We start from the raw sequence: 24,221 nt of genomic DNA, 5'->3' as shown, positions 1-24,221 counted from the left end.
TTGTGATTTGTGATGTAGGATCATCAAAGTATAGAATAAAGTGACCGATAATGGTCACACTAAGGTAACATGATAGATACAAGAAACATAATATAATTATGCATACAAGTTCATATTTGGTTATTTATGATAAGGAACAGCAATGAGTGGTGTTTCTTTCCTCATGACAATCCCAAATTTCTCCGACAAGTCAATCTTTTGTCCCTCCGGCAACCCCCACTCGTACGTATGAACGAGCGTAGCCAACAAATACATTACCATCTTCTCAGCCAACGGAATACCAGGGCACACCCTTCTCCCCGACCCGAACGGAAGATACTCAACGTTGTTTCCAATGAAATCAAATTTTTCGGAGTTATCATTCAAAAATCTCTCGGGTCGAAATATTAAAGGATTCTCCCAAACTTGCGGGTCCATGTGGATTGACCACATGTTCAAGAAGACCCTTGACCCCTTTGGGATTGTGTGCTCTCCGATCGTGCAAGATTCACTCGGATACCTTGGAACGAGGAGTGGCAATGGAGGATGTAGGCGGAATGTTTCCTTTACAACCGCTTCGAGGTAGTGCAGTTTCGATACGTGGGATTCTTCAACGACGTTGTTCGCTCCTACAACATTTGTTACTTCTTGCTGCACTTTTTGCATTATACTCGGGTTGTGCAAAAGCTCGGTCATCACCCACTCGACCATCGTTGCCGTAGTATCGCTCCCGCCGGCAACAATATCCTATAATCAAAGAGCATATTTTATGTCATTTCAATGAAAGAGAATCACAAAAAGAGTTACATTGTTAGCTTGAAAGAGTATATTTGTCGTGACTTTGGATCACAAGAGGGTTTATGCCTATAAAAATGTTTAGCGGTTTTTTATCTTCAAATGTGAACACAAAAACTAATTCTCCTATATATTCAAGAAACAACAGAACTAGGGGCACGCATAAGCGCATTGAGTAGAGTTGTGTCTGAGCTTGGATTAATAAGCAATAGAGGTTAGCACGAATCAAACTCGAGTAGCTTGATTTTAATTTTTTTTCTAATCGATTCCCGACTCAAAACAATCGAGTTCAAATCTTATCAATAACAAAAGTATATGTGTTCAAGTTTGTTTCGTTATGTTAACAAATCGAGTCCAAACAAGCTTTTACTGAACGGTGTCGAATCTAGCTTCGAATAAATTAAGAGACGGAGGGCAAACCAACAAGAAAATGAAATGAAGGAAAGTGGAGAAAATTACCATCAAAATCGCCTTGATTTGAGTTAAACCAAATGTTGAGCCTTCTCCGAGTTGCTTATCCTTGAGCTCCAAAAGAATTCCCATAAAGTCCTTACTCCTTTCTTCACCCTCCATACCACCACCAGCCGCCATGCTCTTCACTTTCGCATCGATAAAACAATCCAAAATTCGTTCCACCTCAACCACCACACCCCTCATTTCTTTCGCGATTCCCTGCAAATCAAACCTAGCCAAAACCGGAAAAAAATCGGAAACGTTAGGCTTTCCCAACAAATCGACGAGTTTCGAAATATGAACCCGAAACTTGTCTCCAAGCCTGCTTCGCTCCGTGGGGTCCATCTCACCTCCCCAGAGCAAGCTAATCAGTACATGGAGCTCTGTCAGGAAAATGAGTTCGCCAATTTGAACGGGACTCCCGATTTGTGTATCGAGATTCCCGATAAGCTTCCGCACTTCCTCCGTGCGGAAAACATTCGAAGCCTGGAGGTTGGTGTTGCTCATCATCTCACGAACGAACAGCTTCCGTATGTCGCGCCAGTAGGGACCGTTTGCCGTCCAGACGATGTCGTACCCGCCCGTGGCGACTAGTGCTGCAACCGGCGGGTCCCGGTTCGCGAAAATGGAGTCTTTATCGCGAACTATCTGCTTTATCAAGGAAGGCGAACTTACAACGACACAGAGTTTGCTGCCGAGCCAGAGGCGGTAAATGGGGCCGTACTTGTGAGACAGTAGTGTGAACTGGTGGTGCAAGTTGTGTTTGAGAAACGGGAGGTATCCGAGAATCGGAAGGCCGTATGGTCCGGGCGGAAGTGGTGGCTTTGTTCCTGTTTTTGAGTTGCCGAGTACTACTATCCATGAGTAACAAAATAGGGACGCTAGAAGAAAAAAGAAGGTGAGAGCAGCAAGTCCAAGCTCATATTCCATTATGTTTTTTTCTTTGTTGCGACAAATTACTATTGTTAAGTGCAAGGAATGTTGGTCCCGATACATAAAAGGGGTAGTGAATTTAGTAAATTGGTTGAACAAATTAATTAATTGTTGGAAATCTGCTATGAACGAGAATTTTGCCGAGGCGAGTTGTCTCTGTCCTTAAGACGAAATTTCCCCGCAACGGTGCTAACGGATTAAATGGAAATCGTCTCCCAATATACAACGGCAAAACTTGGAATAGGAGCACTCCAAATCCCAAGTACGACGAACTGTACTTTGTGTAGAACTTTTCGAGAGAATCTGTGAAGGGTAGGCTTAATATGTAGTAGGCTTGTTTTGGATTGAAGTGAGGAATTTTGGGAAAGTTATGGTCTATTTATAAGGTTCGAAAAGTAGTGTCCTTTGGAGCAAAAATGTACCTTTTGTTTGAATGGTTGCACCATTTCGAGTTGAGCCAATTGGGAGTGGTTGCACCATTTCGAGTTGAGCCGAATGGTTTGCACCATTTCGAGTTGAGCCGAATGGTTTGCATTGGTTCGGCCGCACCAATTCAGACCAGTCAGACCAATCGAGATGGGCTTCGAGTAATAAGGGCCCAATGGGTTAAAAGCCCATGACCTAATGTTTTTGGCCCATCCCAATATTTTGATATATATACAGCTCAGTACTTCTCTACTTTTCCAATGTGGGATAACTCAAATCCCACTTTCCCAAGATTCGCGCGTGGTGTGAAGAGATGAAAATCACACAAGAGTTTGTGGCAGTGGCGCACCCCCAGGCCAATGGCCAGGTCGAATCCACAAATCGGACCATTGTCAACGGCCTAAAGAAAAGGATAGACGAGCTAGGCGGCAGCTGGGTGGACGAGTTACCTTCGGTCCTTTGGTCTTACCGAACCACGGCCAAAGCAGCTACCGGTGAAACACCATTTCGGTTAACCTACGGAACCGAAGCAGTCATCCCAGTAGAGGTGGCAATGGACACACTCCGCATAGCCACATTTTATAAAGAGACGAATGACGGTGCATTAAGAACCCGGTTGGATGAGATCTTTGTTTTACGAGAAGCAGCCTAGTTACACATGGAACGAAGCAAGAATTTGATCAAAGCCCGATATGATCAAGGGGTCCGATCTCGCTCATTCCAGATTGGTGATCTCGTTCTACGACGAGCTGATGCCCTAAAGCACACAGGAAAACTGGAAGCCAATTGGGAAGGACCATACGTGGTCACAAAGTGTTTGGTTGGCGGAGGATATGAGCTGGCGGATATAGAGGGAAACCCATTGCCACGGGCATGTAATGTAATCCACTTGAAGCGCTTCTTCGCGTTAAAAAAAAAAAAAAAAAAAAAAAAAAAAAAAAAAAAAAAAAAAAGCTTGTCAGAAAAGTAGAGAAACAACACACCCTGTACAGGCAAAATCCATTAATAAACATCCATTTTCCGAGCTGGGCTAGGCCCCGTGGTTTTTTCTCTCCTCATTTGGAGGGTTTCCACGTTAAAAACATCCTTGTGTTATTTATATAAGTTACAACTGAGGCGTTAAATCGCGTATTTCACCGAGGCGTTAAATCGCGTGTTCCACTGAGGCGTTAAGTCGCGTATTTCACCGAGGCGTTAAATCGCGTATTTCACCGAGGCGTTAAATCGCGTGTTCCACTGAGGCGTTAAGTCGCGTATTTCACCGAGGCGTTAAATCGCGTATCATACCGAGGCGTTAAATCGCGTGTTCCACTGAGGCGTTAAGTCGCGTATCATACCGAGGCGTTAAATCGCGTATTTCACCGAGGCGTTAAATCGCGTGTTCCACTGAGGCGTTAAATCGCGTATCACACCGAGGCATTAAATCGCATATCATACCGAGGCATTAAATCGCGTGTCACATTGAGGCGTTAAATCGCATATTACACCAAGGCGTTAAATCGCGTATTACGTCGAGGCGTTAGTTCGCGTACCAAAATGAGGCGTTAAGTCGCGCGCATAAGCGAGGTATAAAAACCAGGTGTTAAACTAAAATAAAAGTAAGTTGTTGTAAACAAAAGTGGCTTGCCAAGATCAGGCTAAGTCCTAAGTCGATGAGATCAAGGGATGATCACCGATGCGAGTCTAAAAAGAGTTGTTGGTTCAACTCAAATTCAAAAATACTTTGCTAAGTTTAAAAATCATTCTTGAATACACAGCATCAGGATATAAGAAATCCAAGTAAGCATGAAAAGCAAAACTTCAACAAGCAAATTTCTGATACATTGAAATACGATGAGTGAAATAGATTGTTCAGAACATACAAAGGAAAAATATGAATACATTGCATAAAAGTACAACAGGTGGGAACAAACAAAAAATTGGCTAAGTATTTTCGAAAGGCTCCACTCTTGCTTCGCCTCGATCCCCGGCAGACGGAAGAGGAGACGGGAGAAGGTCCGACGGTGCCTTGTTGAGATTCGCCATTGCATCAACAGTCTCAACATCCCCACCAAATTCGGTGATGATCACCGAGGAGGTCCCTTGGCGAGAGAAGTCCTCGACGAGCTCCCGATGCACCTGCCTCCACCACTCTAAGTCGGGGTCCTCGTTCACGTCTCCTTCAAAGCCCGGAATCTCGTCATCCGGCAGATCCTCAGCGAGCTCGTTCTCGACCAGCGAGAACCCGATGCCAGCACCACTTGACCGCTTCCGAACAGCCTTCACCGCTTCCGAAAAGAAGAAGCGAGCTAAACCGGACGCTTGTCGGGTGAACGTCGTCGAACGCCAGAGTCGATCGAAAAAACGACCGATGAATGCCTCCATAAAACGGAGACCCTCGGATGATCCCGGGAACAGCCTATGCCCTTCCTTCACTCATTCGGTGAAGTTAGTGGATGCTTGCACCCCAGCTGCAAAGAGTTCATTCGAAAGCAGCTTCGCTTTCTCTTCCAAGCTGGCATTATGAGATGCCAACGAATCCTTCTCGGCCTGCAAAACCTTCTTCTGCTCTTGCAGTTTTCTCACCTTGGCAAATAGCCCCTCTTTCGACGACTCCGCCACCGCCAAACTCTCTTTCAAAGCTCGGACCTCCTTCCGAAGCTGAGTGACCTCCTTCTTTTGATTATTGTATGCCTCGCGCGAGACATCGTCCCATCCTAGAGGGCCCGAAAAGGCGATGGCGAATTGCTACACATACAGAAAACCCAAGTAAAGTTAGTTGCGAATAAGAAACATAAAGATAAGAACTAACTCGCGCGTACGAAATAAAACCGACCTGCGTGATATTATGCAAAAGCAACTCAAGTCGGTCACCTTTACTCATTTGCCCGAAGTGGGCAACATCTCGAGGAAACGCCAAAGCCCGGCAAGCGGCAATGGCGTTCTCTGCATTCTGGCAGAGATGAAGTGCAAAGTTAGGGGGCGGAGATGACCCAACTTGCCCAAGAGACGACCCGACTGGCCCGAGGGCCAAATCGGCCTTTCTCTTCTTCAAAGTGGGCTCTTTTTCTACCACTTCTTCGGCTGAGGAGGGTGGCGGAGAAGAGACCACAACTACAGCCGAGGACCGTCGAGGAGGCTCGGGATCCTCAACGCGTGGCCTACCTCGCGGACGCGAAGTCCCGGCATTCTTCTTGGGGGGCCTCGGCCTTAAAGCCCCTTCCTCTGAAGATCGTTTCTCGGATTCAGCGGCTAAAGGACGCTGAAGCTCGGACGCTTGAAATTCAGGCTCCGGCTCGGACGGACGAGTCGCCGGCTTGTCACCTCGGAACATCCTCTTCATCCTTAAGTCTGTCCGTGGAATTAGGAAAAATGTGATGAGCAAATGGGTGAAATACCAACGAACATAAAATACAGTTAAATAAAAAACAATAGCCCAAAATAAACACCGAACCAAGACAAAAATTGATATCATGTTTAGACCCACCTAAATCCTCTCGGGTTAAGGGATGAGTGCCGTTGTCATGGAAGTAGAAATGGCGAAGTATCGGTGGAAAACTCGTGAGACTCTCGGGAATACCATAACTCGGTTGAAAATGAACAATCATTTTCAGAAGCCATTCGTCAATCGCTAGGGGTTTTCCCCTCTTCTTCTCGGGCAAGGTGGCGAGCCAAGGACATAGATAAAGAGCGTCAATGGGATTTTTCGCAAAGAAGTAGTGACCCTGCCACCCATCAGTCTTATTGGGCGGCATTAGTATTTTGAAACCCGGGCGAGCCGAGATAGAGATATGGAAGGGGCTGGAGTTTTTCAAAACCATAACGCTCCGAAATCGAGCTGGGGTAGGGATCACGCCCGACCAGGCACAGAGCATGCGGAATCCGGTCATAATGATTATAGCGTGAGGGTGAAATTGGTTAAGGGACACGTTACACAATTGAGCGATCTCGGAGAACCAAGGCGAGATGGGAAAGAAAGACCGAAATAAAACTGTTCCGAAAACCAAGTGCTGAAACCTGGATGGGGGTTTAAGGGGCGTTGATCTCGAGAAGGTAAGATTAGTTCGACGTCGGTAGGAAGACCTATATCGCGAACTAAGTTAGCTAGGTCTATCTCGCTTAGAGTACTAGGTCCCCACTGATCGTCCAAATCACGCCCCCCAGATAACGAAGGAGAACCGCTCCTCGCAGTAGACAGAGCATCATCCCTCCCTCTCTTCTTCGACTTTTTCAGAAGCTTGCCCGAAGGGGAAAAGAAGGGCCCTTCCTCCGAAGAAGAAGAAAGGGTAAGGGTAGGATAATCATCCCCTTCCCCGGAACAGCGGCTAGAAGGCATTTTTTGGCCGAAAGGATCGGGAGAGTGGGAAGACATAGATGATCGGAAGAATAAGATAAGGGCAATAAAAGATAAGGGAGAAGAGCAATACCTTTGAGAGAGGGTGGACACGGAGGGTAAGAACTCTGTTTTGAGAAAGCAGGACCGCCGGAGAAGAAAAACAATAGAAAAGAAAGCACGGAGGTGGAAAAGGAAAAAAATTAGAAAAATGGCAGAGGTCAGATACTTATAGAAGGAGGAAAAGAGGAAAACTTGATCGTAACCGTCTATTCGGACGGACGAGATTCAGAGCAGATTATCTCGAATTCGGTGCAAGAAGCACCGATTGGAATTCCTCAGTAATGACCTAGGAAAGAGGGGAAACCAATCATAACCGTTTATCCAAGCGGACGAGATTTAATGCAGATCGTCTCGAATTCAGCGCAAAAAGCACTGATTGAAATTCCTCCATGATGACTTAGGGAACTCGAATCGACCGCACGGGATGTCAGAGCAATTAATGGAGAAAAAAGGGGAGGGGTTGCGTGCACCAACTAGACATAAACCGAAGCATGAACTCGCACCTCGTACTCCATACTTATAAAACGAGGTAAAGAAAAATGAACTCGTCTTATAAATAAGGAGTAGGGGGGAGTAGTTGATACGGGCCACTATGACGAGACGAATAAATACGAACTGAGAAGAACCAATTTGCTATTATAAGAAATAATGACGGACTACGACCCCCGAATGACGAGCTAGTAATACCGTGGCTCGTATTCTAGTGTAGGCATGACCTGAAGCAGGCCCAATAAGAGAGGCCCAAAACATTTGACTTGAGGGGGGAGCAAACCCTAAAAAGGAAACCTTGGAGGCCAAGGTTTCCTCATCTATAAATAGAGGGACTACTAAACACACACACACGGAAAAAAGACACCATTCACTACAATATTACGTATATACTTGTCTCTTTCGATCACTGACTTGATCGTCGGAGCTTTCCCGCCGGGAACTCCCCCGGCGTTGCAGGTACCATCATCGGAGTACGGATCAAGGTGACTTGAGGAAGACGGAAGCCCCACGGACTAAATCAGACTTGATCGTCGGAGCTTTCCCGCCGGGAACCTCCCCCGGCGTTGCAGGTACCATCATCGGAGTACGGATCAAGGTGACTTGAGGAAGACGGAAGCCCCACGGACTAAATCACTTTGTATATATAATAACAATGTAATATGTATAAATGATTAGTTAAAATTAAAAAAAAAAAAAAGGGGGAGTTTATCTGATATAGACTTGTATTTACATCCATTGAAACTGGCTGATACAGAAGAGTCAGTTTTCACATTTGCTGATATGAGGAAATTGGATTCAAGCGGTTTGACTTTCAATGGTGCTTATCTTCAGAAAATTGTTGTCTATAAAGTCAATTTCACATGTATATATACAATTTATAGATTGCATTATGATATAGTTGAGGGGAATGTTTAAATAATTGCACAGCCAATGATTTGTAATGAGATATGCAACTTGTATTTGAAATTTTGATTTATATTTTGTTGGGTCTTAGTTATCCTTCATTAGATCTATTGACGGTACTCAATATTTTCTTAGTTTGTGTTTGTGCCGTAGTTTAAATACCTAAGTTAACCGTAGCTTGGAGAACTTGCTATATTTATGGTGGATTTCGATAATTTTTAGTGGATTTCGATAAAATTTGAGTGAATTTCATGTACTTATATGTTTTGTTATATATTGTTCATCTGTTGTATTGTATAGTGGACTTCGTTAATTTCATTGTGGATTTCGATAAATTTATAGTGGATTTCGACAAGTATACAGAGTGTTTTTCGATAAATTTATACTGAATTTCGATAAGTATACAGAGTGGTTTTCATGTTTATATAGTTGTTTATGCAGAGTGATTTTCATGTTTATATAGCTATTTTACACAGAGCGATTTTCATGTTTATATAGCAGTTTATATAGAGTGGTTTTCATGTATATATGACTGTATTTTTTTTATTTTAATAATTCTTTAGAGAATAAAAAATAATTAGGAATTAACCCATAGCATTATCTCAGCTACAGCTAGCTTGTATATCTCTTCCACCATAAATAGTCCCTCTGGGAACTGATCCGAACCTCCATTTGCCTGATGTATACACACAGTCACACACACAAACATATATATACATAGACGCAAACAATTATTATATATACACAAAATATGTAACAGATGAGAAAAATGAATAAAAAAATATCAATAAATTCCATTTTTTTAAATTAGTACAAAAAAAAAAAAATTCATAATTTTCTAGTAAAAGCTAATACCCTAGTTCATCAACCTTCATTAAAAAATCAAGGGCAAATTACCAAAACCCCCCTGAGGTAAGCCTAAATAACGAAAATTCCCCCACGTTCTCGTAATTACGAAAACCCCCCTTGACTAACGGTTGACCGAATTTTTTTAACCGAAAAGGTGAAATGTCTATTATATCCTTCTGTTAAATATGTGAAAAATAAAAGAAAAAAGGCAAATTACCAAAACCCCCCTGAGGTAAGCCTAAATAACGAAAATCCCCCACGTTCTCGTAATTCCTTCTGTTAAATATGTGAAAATAAAAGAAAAAAGCTGAAAATGTGGTGGCGGTCACAGGCGACGGAACGAACGACGCCCCTGCTTTAAAAGAAGCCGATGTGGGACTCTCGATGGGAATCCAAGGCACTGAGGTGGCGAAGGAGAGCTCTGATATCGTGATTTTGGACGACGATTTTTCGTCCGTGGCTACAGTTCTGCTTTGGGGCAGATGTATTGATGATTTGATATTATAATTTTTTTATTTTTTTTATTTATATATTTTAATTGATTTTATTTATCCAGAGGAGTGTTCATACGGATTTATGCTTTTAGCTTGAATGATGATTGTATTTCTCGAATTGCAAAATATTTAATTTTATATATATAAATAATTAAATTTTGAAATCTCATCCATTGATTTTTTTAATCCAATAAAAATACATTGTACATTCATAATGATTGATTATATTTGGGTTTAATTTAAGAAAAATAAGTATTTTGCAGACATTATATATTGACCCCTCATTAAATAAAATGCTTACAAATACCCCCCTAAGGGTAATTTCGTGTACAAGGGCAAAATTGATATTATCGGAGGAATATTCGGGAGAATCAAAAAGATTCTATCGAGTTTAACACCGTTAGAGCGATTTGTAAGATGTTTGCATACCTCAGGGGGGTTTTCGTAATTACGAGAACGTGGGGGGGATTTTCATTATTTAGGCTTACCTCAGGGGGGTTTCGGTAATTTGCCCAAAAATCAATTAAGTATTAACAAATGACAAAGGTTGTTTAAAACCCCATAATTAAAATTTTAAAACTAAAAAAAGCTTACATTTTAAGCGCATGTCTAATCATTTAAGGTTATAATCGTAAAATACTTATAGATTGATAATTTTTTCATTATTTACAAATTAGCCTCAATTGATAATCACTTTTTTATTTTAGGGTGGATTATTCAAATTGTAATTACAAAGTGGTTTTCATTGTCATTCCCTCATTCATTTTTCATTTCGACAGATTTATGCGATATTAGTAGGTTGGATAGGGATGGCCATGGGGCGGGTTTTGCATTCCCCACACCCGCCCCGTTAACAAAAATTTTTTTTCCGGATTTTGTTCCTACCGACGATGGTGTAACACCAATGTTTGCTTTTGGAAATTAGTTTTCATTTGTTAATTAATTTTTTTCTTGTTCAGATTGATTTTGTGATCCTCGTCAGCCTTGTTGGTGGTGGTGTACTGGTTCACCTTTTGCTGAACATAGTAGTGGTTTACGTTTCAAATAGTTGATTTTCGAATTCAATTTACTTTTCTTTTTCTTTTTTGTTATTTTTTCAGTTGTGTTAGTAGTGGATTACGTACGTTTTTAATGGACTTTGATAATTTTTGTTGTGGGTTATGTTAATATTAAAGTGGATTACGATAATTTTACAATCAATTTTGGTAATCTTACAGTGGTTTTCGATAAATTTGTAGTAGTTTTCGATGAGCATATCATGAATTTTAATTTGGGGAAAGTACAGGTTGCACCCGTGAACTATGAGGCTTGTCATAAACACCCCTAAACTACAAAACATAACAAAATGGTCATTCGGTTTACAATGGATAATGACATGACATATTGACTTTATTATTTATAGTTAATTTTTTTATTGTTTCATTTTTTGGACACATTCTTACCCCTCCGTCTGTTGTGTTTATATATATATATATATATATATATATATAGAGCTAATTACAAATACCACCCATGTGTTATCTCTAATTGTCAAATACCCTCTGTGAAAAAAAAAACTCACCAACACCCCCTTGTGTTAACATTTTCAAAGCACACTGCACCCTTTGTGATTTTAGGCTTTGACTGAAAGTAAAGTTACAAAAATGCCCTATGGGGTTTTTCAGCAATTAATAAAGTATATTATAATTTTATAAATATTAAATATTTTTTTATTTTATAAATATTATATATTTTTTTATTTTGTAAATATTAAATAAGAAAAATATTTAAATCATAATGAAATATATACTGTAACATTAAAAGTCTTTATATATATATATATTTTTTTTTTACATTCTATATTAAATGAAAAAAAAAAAAGGCCTTCTTCTCCAGACATCTCCCCTCCCACCCAACTCACAGGCCACAGCACCACCCAACTCACACTCACCAACATTTCTCCACCCGGCTGCGGCTTCTGCTCCGCTGCTGCTCACCACCATCTCACCCCTCCTTCACCACCACCACCATCTTCTCCAGATCCGTCGCCCACAACGTCTTTGAACTTTAAGTTTGCACCAATAAAATTTACGCGTGCCTCAAATGTTCCCACAATCTCCTATTTTGACGGCGGTGGCGGCGATAAGGCGAGCAAGAGAAGAAAAAAGAAAAAAAAATGCAATTTTTGGACCTAGCAGGTTCGGCCGTCAAACTCGTCGCCGTCGAGAAAAATCGTTTGGAGATTACTGCCATTGGGGCTGGGTTTGCCTCGGATTGTGCGGATTCGGATCTGGTATGTTGATTGTTGAAGATGAGATGGTGGTGTTGAACTCTTATTGGGGTAGGGGTTGGGGTTGGGGTTTGGGGGTGGGGAACGGGTAGAAGACAATGATTTTTTCTTCTTTTTTTTTTTTTTTTTTTTTTTTTAATGAAATATAATATTTTTTACATTATTACTTTGAATTCTGAAAATTACAATTTGGTCCTATAAATTTATGTTATTCATAATTTAACCAATAAGGTTATTTTATAGAGGGGTATTTATGACATTTCACCCTAAAAATACTATTAAAAATCGCACAATCCGCGAGTGAGTGCCACGATTCGCCTCCAGGGGTCACGATGCTCTGATTTTGTTAACACAAGGGGGTGTTGGTGAGTTTTTTTTTCACAAGGGGTTATTTGACAATTAGAGATAACACAGGGGTGGTATTTGCAATTAGCTCATATATATATATATATAATATACTAACTGTTCAATAATATTTTTATTTGTAAACAATAAAAATATAATATTATTACATATAAATAAATCAACAACAAATAATAATAATTAAAAAAAAGAAAGAAAAAAAACATCTGCAACAAGCTCAAGAACAGAGACTCTACGCTCTCTCTCGCATCACCGGAACAACTATGAAAGTCACCTCAATTTAACAAATACTTACACCAAATTAAAGAATAGGAACCACTTTTCATCTCTTCAATCCTACCATTAGGACGTGCATTCAAAAAGCACCGAGTACCAGTCAGGCAGTTGTAATCTAAGAATATTTCGTATAAAAGTTCAAGTTCTAGTTAAAAAAAATTGCACATTTTTATGACGTCATAGCTCGCCTTGCATGCAATATCCACAACAATTTGTTCAAGGGTGCAAACTACTATACACTTTCCCCTTTTAATTTTTGTAACCCTAGTGGAAAATATTTAAAAATGAAAAAAAAAAAAATTGGGTGTTAATAATCATATTTTTTCAATTTGGTGGGAAAAAAACTGAAATAAAATAAAAGAAATATTTTGTTTTAAAATTGAAATTAAAAAAACCATATTTTTTCTAGGAAAAAAAAGAATAAAAAAAAACTGAAATAACGTGAAATTTTTGAGAAGTTATTTTGGAGACAGTGTGATAGTGGCATTTCGTGTAATTTGAGTCAAATGGACTTATGTCAAATATCAATTAATAAAATGGATTTATCATGAAGTCAAAATTCAATACGGGGTGTTTGTCAAATAGCCCCTTTTCTTTTTGTGTTTATCGGACATCCAATTTTGTATGTTTTATTGGGGACATGATATACACCTTTAATATGGAAAATAAATAGGGATACATCCACCCCTTAAATTCTTTTCTTGAGATGCCCCTGAAGCGTAAAAAGATTGCACTGCCCTTACATACAATTTCTGCCCTAACTGCATTAAGCATTCGACCAACTGCATTTAGCATTTCTCGTACTAGATTTATCATTTTCACTGATTTTTTATTTTAATAAATTTCTTTTTGTTTTGTTTTTTATTCCTACATATATTTTACTGTTTTTTTTTATTATTGTATTTTTTTATATAATAATTTTTTTAATCTTTCAATTTTTTATTTTAATTTTCTAATTTTTTAATTTTTTTTAATTTTTTTTTTAAATTTATATATTTATTTTTAAATTTTATTTTAATAATTTAAATTTTGATAAATTTACTGAATTGAAATCGCTAAACACGACTATAGTATACGTAGACATCAAAATTTTGAGATAAATCACCAATTAATAATCCAACAAATTGATTATTAAATTGGGTCTCAATCAAAGTCCATAATATATTTGAGTTTCACAAATGACCGGCCCATCCTACAAGTCAAGAAGCCCTAGCTCCTAGCTATAAAAAGAGGGCTTTCGGTGCATGTAAAAGAGAGGCTCGCATAGACATATATCGAGCTTCCAAGCTCACGTCTTGAGCATCCGCCTTGAATTCACAACATATTCGAATTCGAGGTGTTCATATTTATTCGATTCAGGAACAAACTGTTAAGTCCTTGAATCAAATGTAGAATATGGGAGAAGAATCAGGGGAATTCACGAAGATTGTAATCCGCTTTCGTTTGATTAATAAATTTATTTGTTTCTTATTTTTCCTATCTCGTTTATATATTTTGCAGACGCGAAAATTTGAGGTTAATAGTATACTGCAAGTTATATATAGTCATATACTGTCTTTTTACACCAAAGTTATGGTCAACCGATTATGTAGACTGCTGATTATATAAAAAAAAAAAAAAACTTCATCTACACCAAAAACAAAATAAAAAAATTGAATCTTGATATTATAAATCAGTTAGTACCCAACAAATAATTCGAAAAACACAATGATCAACATCTTCGTACATGAGAAAAAACACGTTGCTTATATATAACTATATATTACTACACATGACTATAAATAACTATATGTATACGACTACATGTGACTATATGAGTATAGTCATATATAGTGTAGTTAGTATTTATATTTCAAATCCCACATTTCAACACGACAACAAATCCAATCTATCAGTTGCAAAAAAATAGTTTTGAATTGACGAACACCACATCTTCTCAACAAAAAAATTGGTGCATAAAAGTTATTCAAACACCAGGACATGTGATGCTGACAAATTAAATGAGAGTTCAAATATGTTGAGTGCATTTGTGGTGTAATAACTGTTAAAATAATGAAGACATCCATTAAAACTTTAAAAAAATAATACAAGATTTAATATACAGTTAGGTCACCTAGGAGGGGGTGACAAATCGTAAAACTTCTCTGTTGAACATTTATCTCTATATCAAGCCTCAGAACTAAGCAACAAAGTAACAAGAAGTCTATCAGCTCTAACCCAACCTAATCTCCCCAGTTTCCACACCCACCTCCGCACAACAGTGGATAAACTTTATGTTCTATATTTGATAGGATTAAAGTACATATCTTTGTTGGATAGCTTTAGTCTTTGGTTGAAGATTCTGCATTGCTAGCGTTCATTTGACCGTGCATCGATGCCGTCACCAACCGTCGCCGGCGGTTTAAGCCGTCACACCCAAGCATCTGCCGCCCGCCACCACCCAACATCTGCAGCAGCGCTTCTTCTTCTTCCTCTTCTTTGTCGGCACCAGATATGACGAGAGAGAGTTAACGAGTGGGAGAGATGGAGAGAGGGATCTATAAACGGCTAGACGTGTGAGTGGGAAAGATATGGGGTTAGGACATGTATTGAATTGAAACTAAAAGAGCGAAATAGGCCATTCAAGTTGCCCAGGGGACCTGCCTAATAAAAACCTTTAGAACCTCCTTATATATATATTAGTTTTTGACTAGGGCAGAAAAATCTTTAGAACCTCCTTATATATATTTTCATAAATTGGGGGTATCACTCATTTACCCTTTTTTATTTGCATTTCTTTTTCATTTTTTCTTGGGTATTGTTGTGTTGACCGACAATAGGGTGGAAGGTCCTGATTTACAAGATTTTTTGATATTGTTTTACGGGGTAATGGCAAATAGGCCCATGACAAGGGCACTTAATTAAAAGAGGGACATTCAACTTTTTTGTCTTTCAAATAAATCCACCCCATTCAAACTTATTTGCAAATAAGGAAAATCCCTTTATATATACCAAAATTACCCCCAATTCATTGAAACCCATTTCAATTCCAACTTCATGATTTACACCCCAATTTAACCCAATTTCATCAATTAACCAATTTTAACCCTAATTTCAATTTTAACCCCAATTTTAACCCTAATTCTTATCAATTCCACCCATTATGCTCTAACTTCCTTAATATTACACATTGACCCCGGATTTAAACAAATATATCACATTAACCCCCAAAACTTTTTTTTTCAAAAAATAATTTTTTTTCAGAAATGTTTTTTTTCCGGCCAGATTCCGGCGTTGACCGCCGGTCTCCGGCGTTGACTTTTTTTTTTTTTATAATTTTTTTTTTTCTTAAAAAAAATATTTTAATTAATTTTACTGTCTTGACTGCTAAATTACTGTCTCCGGCAGCTATTTAACTGTCGGAGACAGTAATTTAACTGTTATTTGACTTTTTTTTTTCTTCAATTTTTTTTTTAATTAATATTACTGTATTCGTTGCTAAATTACTGTCTCCAGCAGTTATTTAACTGTCGGAGACAGTAATTTAACTGTTAATCGACTTTTTTATTCTTAAAAAAAATATTTTTAATTAATATTACTGTATTCGTTGCTAAATTACTGTCTCCGGCAGTTATTTAACTGTTGGAGACAGTGATTTAATGTTAATTGACTTTTTAATTCTTAAAAAAAATATTTTTAATTAATATTACTGTATTCGTTTGCTAAATTACTGTCTCCAGGAGTTATTTAACTGTCGGAGACAGTAATTTAACTGTTAATTGGCATTTTTTCATTTTTTTTCTTAAAAAAAATATTTTAATTAATAGTACTGCCTTAGATGCTGAATTACTGTCTTCAACAGTAATTTAACTGTCTTAGACAATAATATTAATAATATTACTGTACGGAAAAATAATATTCATAATATTACTGTTCGGAAAAAATAATATTCATAATATTACAGTACCAAACAGTAATATTACTGTCTGAGACAGTAATTTAGTAGCTAAAACAGTAATATTAATTAAAATATTTTTTTCTAAGAAAAAGAATTCAAAAAAAAAAAAAAAAAAAAAAAAGGTCAACGCCGGAGACCGAAGGTCAACGGTGGTTGACCGGCCGGAAAAAAAATCAGGAAAAAAAAATTTCAAGAAAAAGAAAAAAAAAAAAAAAAAGTCAACGCCGGAGACCGGCGGTCTCCGGCGGTCAATGCCGGAATCTGGCCGGAAAAAAAACATTTCAGAAAAAAAATTATTTTCTGAAAAAAAAAAGTTTTGGGGGTTAATGTGATATATTTGTTTAAATCCGGGGTCAATATGTAATATTAAGGAAGTAAGAGCATAATGGGTGGAATTGATAAGAATTATATTATTGAGGGTCTTTTAGACTAAAGACGTGGGGATGGGCTTAATTGAGAGACTGTTTTTTTGTGGACTAAAATGCATTTAAGTCCCATGTGATGGGCCTTTTTGCCATTTGCCCTTGTTTTACATTAAGAAAAATGAAATATTGAATTCAAACCAGTAAGAAGCCTCAATTTTGATAAATGTATAAATTATTATATTACATAAATATATATGTGTGTGCAATAAAAAAAAAGTCATTACAAATAAGCCCATCAATGGGTACTTATTCATAAGGGATTATTAGTGAGAACCCCCACTATATTAAGGTAAATTAGAATGGATCCAAACCCTTTTACAATATTAGTGAAACCCCCTCCATTATTTAATTTTAATTATTATTTACATAATTATTAGGTGCTAAACCTATATTACCCTTAGTTGCCAAATTTTGTTAAAATAAACCCTAGCCGCATATTTTATACCAACAACCGTTCTCTCATCGACACTCATCTCCACCACTTCTCTTCTTTCTCAATCTGGGAATCCCGGTAATGGCGGTGGAGGCGGCGGCTAAACGGAGGACGAAGGTGGCGCCACATCTCAACAACGACGAAGGAGTCGTTCTCAAATCTCCGGCACCGTGAAGAAAATTAAAGAACAATAGCTGCTATGGAGTCGATTCTCGCTTAGTTCGCTTCGTTCTCAGCCGCTATGGAGTCGATTCTCGCTTAGTTCGCTTTGTTCGTTATATTCGGTGGCCACCAAAGGCGTTGGAATCGACTATGGGAAACCCTTCGTTTTTTTTTTTTGGTAATGGTTAACCCCTCTCTACCTCCACCATCGTCTCCATCGTCAGATCTGGTAACATCGCTCTGCTCCACCGCAACCATAATTTTAAAAAAAAAATCGGAGATGTTTTTATTGATGGGTATCTTTTGCAGCAATATAGTTGTTTTTGTTATTCTACTATTTAGTATAGTTGTTTTCGTTATTCTACTATTTTGTATAGTTGTTGATGGGTATCTTTTGCAGCAATATAGTTTTTTTTTTTTTTTTTGTTCTTTCGATTTTTGGAAGCATTCCTGGAATCCTCGTCGGAAGACCGCCTCCACCACCGCTGTAATGGAATAGATTGACCACGAGGAGGAGGTATTGTTTGGGAGGCTGGTTTGTTGAAATTGTGTTCGTGTTACTCAAAAAGATATAGTTGTTTTCGTTACGGTTGTAGTTGGTTTCAATAATAGTCGTTTTTGTTGGAATTTTGGTATGTTTTTTTGCTTTTGCTTTTGTGGATTTCAATAATTTGTAGTTGATTTAATATAGTTGTTTTCGTATAGCAATATAGTTGTTTTTACACAATAATTTTATTGTTTGAATAAATAGTTGATTTAACAAATGGTTGTTTTGGAGATGTTTTGATTAAATAATTAATTAATCTTACAATGGAAATAATATAATATATAATTAACTTAATGAATTGTGAAACTGATGTATCATTGTTTTAATACTAATCTATATACATATAAAAAGACAATCTATGGGCCTAAAATGCTGACACGTGGCATTTCAGGTTTACAAACCCTAGGGGAAGTTTTGTAATTTGTAAAATCTTTGGGTAGAAAAAAAGAAAAAAAAAACCGTTTCATCTCCCATAAATTTCTCTCTGCCGTTTTTCATCTCCGCTAAATTTCTCTCTAAAGACACACTCCTTTAACTGCAGCAACCCATTAATCAGTTTTTTCCATCAGTTTTGTCCCCGTTCGCTTCTCCGCCAATTAACTGTTGAATACACAATCTCAACTATACGTTAATTTGCTGCAATTCAGTCACTACCAATGGTTAGCGGCGCCGATTCGTGGACAATTTTCAGGTCTTTTTTCTTGTTATTATAATTTGAGGGATTATTGATTCAATTGTTTTAATTGATGTATTCTGTATTATATGAATTCTTCTCAATGAGTATGTTTAATTGATGTATTCTGGCTTATAATTATTTATAGTTGGGATTGTGACTTAAATCCATATCATAATTATGTAATGAAGAAATTTATTATAGAAAACCATTTAAAAACTTCTTTGTTCTTGATGAATTGTGTTAGAGTTTCAAATGAAATTCCATTATTTTTTCATAGTTTCTCAAGACTGAAGTTCCAGTTTTGGATTGGTTTTTTATATTGTTTTAAGGAGTTTTTTTATATGCCTTAACTTTTTTTTTTTCCCAGTTATATTTCATTGTCAAATTTTACAAGGGAGTTCTGGGAGCAAGATGATAACGGACCGTGGTTCGAAGCGATTTCATTAATATGTATATGTGATCTTATTCCAACCAGTCGAAGTTTGTGCGATTAAGGGGTAAGGATTCTATTTGGCCGCATTTCCTTGATATAATATGCAATCAGTCAAATGAAGATAAAAATTTAGGAAATAATGATATTATGTTTAACATATTGGTCTGTCCTTAAAAGAATCTCCAGGTTATGGGGTAAGATTTCATTGTCGTTTGAAACTTATTTACCACCCTAAGGGCGGTTTTTGTAATTGTTAATTTGCCTAGAGGCTTTTCTGTCTTTTGCTTTGGGTCGTTTTTATTTATTTTCTTTTTTTTCCCCCTGTTTTTGGGCTTTTTTTTTTTTTTTACACGATCTTATAACTTCTTCTATGTTTCTCGAAGACGGTTTGAATTTAATTTTTCTGTATTTTACGCTATCCAGTTCCTCCGCTCCTTGCTTATTACATTATGTATTTGTCATTCTATTTGGAAATGAGCTATTTGAAGAATACATTGGGCAGCTTGCAATGGCATCTATGGCCTCCTTGGATGTTTTTGCAGAAGGCGAAGAATTGGATATTAGAAAGTTGCAGGACAAAATGCGGGTAAGCCCCTATTCATTCTACTACAATAAATTATCAAAACTACATAATTCAGTATGATGTTTCTATATATTATACATACATAGATATAAAATCATATATTTTGACACGTGGCACTTTTTAGGGTTTCAAACCCTAAGCAACCCTAGGGGCAGTTTTTGTAATTCTTATAGTTCTACGGACTTTTTTGGTAATATTGTTTTACGGTTTTTCATTCTAATAGTTCTACGGTGTTCTTTTGTAATAGTTTTTTACGGTTTTTCATCTTCCCAAATCTAAAAAAAAAACATCTCCCCGTAACTTCTCTCTTTGTGTCGTGCGATTTCTGCATCATCGTCGATCATCTAATTCCAATCGGCCGCGGGAATACCTTCATGACATCAATTGTAAGATTTTTTTTAAAATAAATTGTTGCAGGCTGCTTTTTCCTTTCCCTGGAAAACCAGTCGTTCTATTTTTTTTTCCTGTCTCCATCCATAGAATCGCCTTATATACTGAAGGTTTGGGTGCATGTCATATTTATTGATCGGAGAGAAATTTTCATGATGATAAATTTTGAGCGAGTCTTCGACATTTCCGTATTGTTTCTTAATTCGTCTGGCTGCAAATTTTAGAAAATCATCTATGCGTTGTTATTGCCATGGATTTTAATATATATAAAAAAAAATTAATATGCGTATGGCTGAAAATTTAATATCTAAATTTTTTTGACGATTTGTTTTTTTTTGGCCCTGTAATCTTTTTGGGAATTTTTTTATTTAGTTTGTGCTGGTAAGCAAAAAATTAGTTTGGATTATTGCAATGAAATTTGTTTTCTTATGCACTTAAGAATAGTGGCAGCAGAACTTCTATTGTTTTTTGCTTCATCGAAAATGTTCCTCACAAACACGAGGGTTTGCGATTTTTGCATTTTGTGACCGAATTAACAATAATATATTAATAAACTCCACAGTTCTTTGATGTTCGCTTTTCTTTATTACAGATGTTAGTTTATTGTTTACTAAACTGTGATTATATATTAATAACTTCAACCTTATGTTTTTGGTTCATATTGAATGTTTCTCATTTATGCAGCACATGAAACAAATTTTTTATTATTTCTCAATTCTCAAAACTAGAAAGTTGTCACCGACGCTCGCTGCGCGGGAGCTTGATGAACACGTGACAGCTTGATGAAGACCTGATGGTGTATCCTTTGTTCTCATAGTATTTACAGGTAAAATTCCTGAAAATCGAGATTACATCTGCATAAAGATCCATTTGGGAAGTATAACTAACAAGGACTGGTATTATTTTAACCAATACTTTCATGATTATTATTTTTCATCATCCCTTCTATGGACTTCTCTTGCGAAATACTAAAATAAACCGGTAATTTTCGTATAGTTGGTGAATGTAAAAAATTAGGCAAACAATGTATTTTTTATCTTGCCGTTCTTGGATAACGGTTCTTTGTTGTGTATGTTTGGGGTGATTAAATATTTTTTTATTTGATCATAAATGTCGGATTCAAAAATCACAAATTCTTTGATTATATAAATTTCAAATGTGTCTGCCGCATATTTATATCTATATGGATAAATCCATCCCTTTTCTTCCACCTCTTCTCAATCCTCCATCAGTATCCCATGAATCTCTTCTAACATCAATAGCTTCTTTTGAATAGCTGCAAATATGTGTGTGTGTGTGTGTGTTGTTATATAAAAATAGTTGTGTGTATATATGAATATATATTATCTTATATAGAAATAAGAATATATTTTTCCTGGTGCAATTTAGGAACAATTTTTGTACTCTTGCTATCTAAGTTTTATTTTTCAGTTTTTCCATGTCTTCAAATAGTTGCACTACACGATGATCCCCTTATATTTCTCCTCTATTTTCTCTAATTTGTTAGAATACAAACGGGACAAATATTGCAGCGTTACCAACCCATTTTGGGTGCATTAATTTTCAATGTATACTTTTGCTGCATAAAAAAATGTTCCTCACAGACACGAGGGGTATTTGCATTTTGCAATAAAATTTATTGGGTTTATCTAAGGGATTATCATAAGAATCACAGTGAAAATATTTTTTACACAATATTACTTCTATTATTTATTCAAGCGTCTTCACAATAGTGTTTTCCATTTAATTTTTACTATAAATCTTAAACTTTATTTGTTTTAGTTATATAAATTATTCATGACATATTATTTTGATTAAATAAATCTGATGGTGATTTCCAAATTTATTGGTTTTAATCTTTAGATATCCCATAATCTATCTTAATTTGCATCAGTGTTTTTTGTTAATAGTAATGTTATCATTTGGGTTATTGGATGGCCAGGTTAGAATAACAGTTGAACTTGCGGAGCAATAGTGCGGGGAACTTTGTTATTGTCTAGGTGAGTTTTGTTTTTGTGTATCTGTTTTTATATTCTCATCCCCGTTGCTATCTCATAAGTTGAGTGACAAAGAACAATTTTAATGTGATTTTAATAGGGATTTGTTTACTTTCTTCTGTGTGTTTATGCGAATACACATTTTTTTTTCGTTTATATAGAGTAATAATGATGTTTATGGTCACTTGAGGTGTAAAATAAACCGTTGCACATCTGTATACAGTGATTATGATGTTTTTTTTTTTTTAATTTGGCTTATTTTTCTTGATCTTTAGTACGATGTTCTTATAATTTTGCTGTTTTTTTATTGTTTTATAGAGAGCAGACCTATTTTTCGGTGCTTTTTTTTTTTTTTTTTTTTCTCAATAGCGTAAAATCCCTCTCTTATCATAAATTAGTGTGCACCATGTGAGCTCTTCTTCCGACTAAAGGGTGACATTTGCTGAAGGTCCCTTTTTGGTTTCACTGTAGGTTTGATTCAAATCTTTGCTATTCGACTAAAAATTTTAAGAAGTTGTTTGCTTTTGCAATAATTCTGTCTTTGGCTTTGGCTGAGTTTCTCGGTTAAATCTTTGAGTTTCTATATTTCGATTGTTGTGTGGATGCTTATTGTTCATTTTTTGCTCTGAAATCATGCAAAATCTAGAGATTTTAGAAATCATGGATTTTTTTTAGTGTTTTTATATGAAACTAGTAAGTGACACGTGCGTTGCACGTGGTTCATGATTTTTATTAATTATTTATATATTTATTAATTAATAATTTACTTGATTAAAATTAACAGCGGTACTATAAAAAATATTTAATAAAAATATAAATATTGAAGCTTATTCCACAACACTATATATATAATTAAAAATTGTACAATTTCGAATTTATTTTTTGAATGTAAATTTTGTTGTTATATTATTTTACTTGATCTTGAGTTGGCACATAGTTCCAAAGAAAAATAAATAAAACAAATCTTCATATTTGTTCTTGAATTTGCATAAGTGATTTCTCTTCGTAACATAAAGTTATATATTATTGTAATATTTATTATTCTTCTTCTTCGAACTAACCAACTTTTGTTTACACTCGTATTTACAAATTCTAGCATTGTCATTTATTTTAATCATTTGCATTATTTAGTCAAAATAATTTTATACGATCAATTATTTTTATTTATATTTGTTTTTATTTAACATGGTGATTTATCAATAGACTAAATTAGAAACAATTAGAGAGAAAATCGATTATACTTTCTCTGTGCAAAAATCGTTATGAATACACTTCAGATGCATATACATGTACACATATTACAAGAATAACAAAATGAACTTATATTAGGCATATATTTACAATTGAGATGTTATTACTTATTAGTCTTTATTTAAATTTCTTTACTATATGGATTGTAAACATTTTTTTCAAGTTTTTCCTTAAATAATAGAAAATTAATTTTATGAATAAATAATTAGATGAGTCTACTTAAAAAATAATAAAAATAAAAAAAAGAAATGAATGTATGATTAAATGCAAGTAGTAAGCCTTCAATTATTGACTCAATATAAGAATTTCACTCAATCCTATAAGACCTTCCTGAATGGTAGTCACGTGAAGATTTGCTTTGAAATCGAACAATACACTCTACGAATGGTAGTTTTTAATTTATTTACGCAATTTTTTTTATGTCCCTATTTACATGAAATTTCAATTAGTCCTATAAGATCTTCTTCTTCCCCTATATACACTATAAGTAGCCACTTAAATGGTAGTTTTATGAAAACCACTCTAAGTGACAGGTCTTCTTTTTGTACCCTTGAATCAAACAAAACACCATCATGTCGGTTACTATATTCATGTTCATGCTAGTTAATTAATTTATATTTGCTAATTGATTTGTATTTACTCTTTTATTTTACAAACTTAATTCCAAGGGTATTTTGTCCATAGAAAAATAGAAGAAACCCCTCTCGGTATTCTCACTTTTATAAAACTAAAAAAAAAGTAATTATAGGGAAGTTGATGCCAATAAAATAACCTAAAGAA

At 36.1% G+C, this 24,221-nt stretch overlaps 2 protein-coding genes and 1 long non-coding RNA gene across 3 annotated transcripts; 2 read left to right on the top strand and 1 right to left on the bottom strand.

Annotated features, from left to right (window-relative positions):
* Positions 1 to 2,201, bottom strand: LOC105976241 (flavonoid 3'-monooxygenase CYP75B137). The gene is made up of 2 exons (XM_013001524.2): positions 1,234 to 2,201; positions 1 to 726 (listed from the first exon to the last, which is right to left on the bottom strand). Exons 1-2 carry the CDS (start codon positions 2,155 to 2,157, stop codon positions 121 to 123), a joined length of 1,530 nt encoding a protein of 509 aa, XP_012856978.2. The 5' UTR covers positions 2,158 to 2,201; the 3' UTR covers positions 1 to 120.
* Positions 2,202 to 2,899: 698 nt separating this feature from the next.
* Positions 2,900 to 3,238, top strand: LOC105958408 (uncharacterized). Its single transcript, XM_012982419.2, has one exon. It carries the CDS (start codon positions 2,900 to 2,902, stop codon positions 3,236 to 3,238), a length of 339 nt encoding a protein of 112 aa, XP_012837873.2.
* A 16,867-nt stretch (positions 3,239 to 20,105) lies between these two features.
* On the top strand, positions 20,106 to 22,360 carry LOC148770616 (uncharacterized). The gene is made up of 3 exons (XR_016031425.1): positions 20,106 to 20,189; positions 20,922 to 21,089; positions 22,136 to 22,360. It is a non-coding gene; the product is annotated as an uncharacterized LOC148770616 (long non-coding RNA).
* Positions 22,361 to 24,221: the final 1,861 nt, after the last annotated feature.

The sequence above is a fragment of the Erythranthe guttata genome, chromosome 5, assembly GCF_056151865.1.
Source record: "Erythranthe guttata isolate IM_541 chromosome 5, IM_541, whole genome shotgun sequence".
In the NCBI taxonomy this organism is placed as follows: domain Eukaryota; kingdom Viridiplantae; phylum Streptophyta; class Magnoliopsida; order Lamiales; family Phrymaceae; genus Erythranthe; species Erythranthe guttata.
This window is presented reverse-complemented; position numbering and strand designations above follow the sequence as displayed.

What these genes read in the sequence shown, in the direction of transcription:
- LOC105976241 (XM_013001524.2), bottom strand. Translation starts at nt 2,157, where the DNA reads ATGGAATATGAGCTTGGACTTGCTGCTCTCACCTTCTTTTTTCTTCTA. An exon ending in AAATCAAGGCGATTTTGATG is followed by an intron (nt 727 to 1,233) that starts GTAATTTTCTCC and finishes CTTTGATTATAG; the next exon opens with GATATTGTTGCCGGCGGGAG.
- LOC105958408 (XM_012982419.2), top strand. Translation starts at nt 2,900, where the DNA reads ATGAAAATCACACAAGAGTTTGTGGCAGTGGCGCACCCCCAGGCCAAT.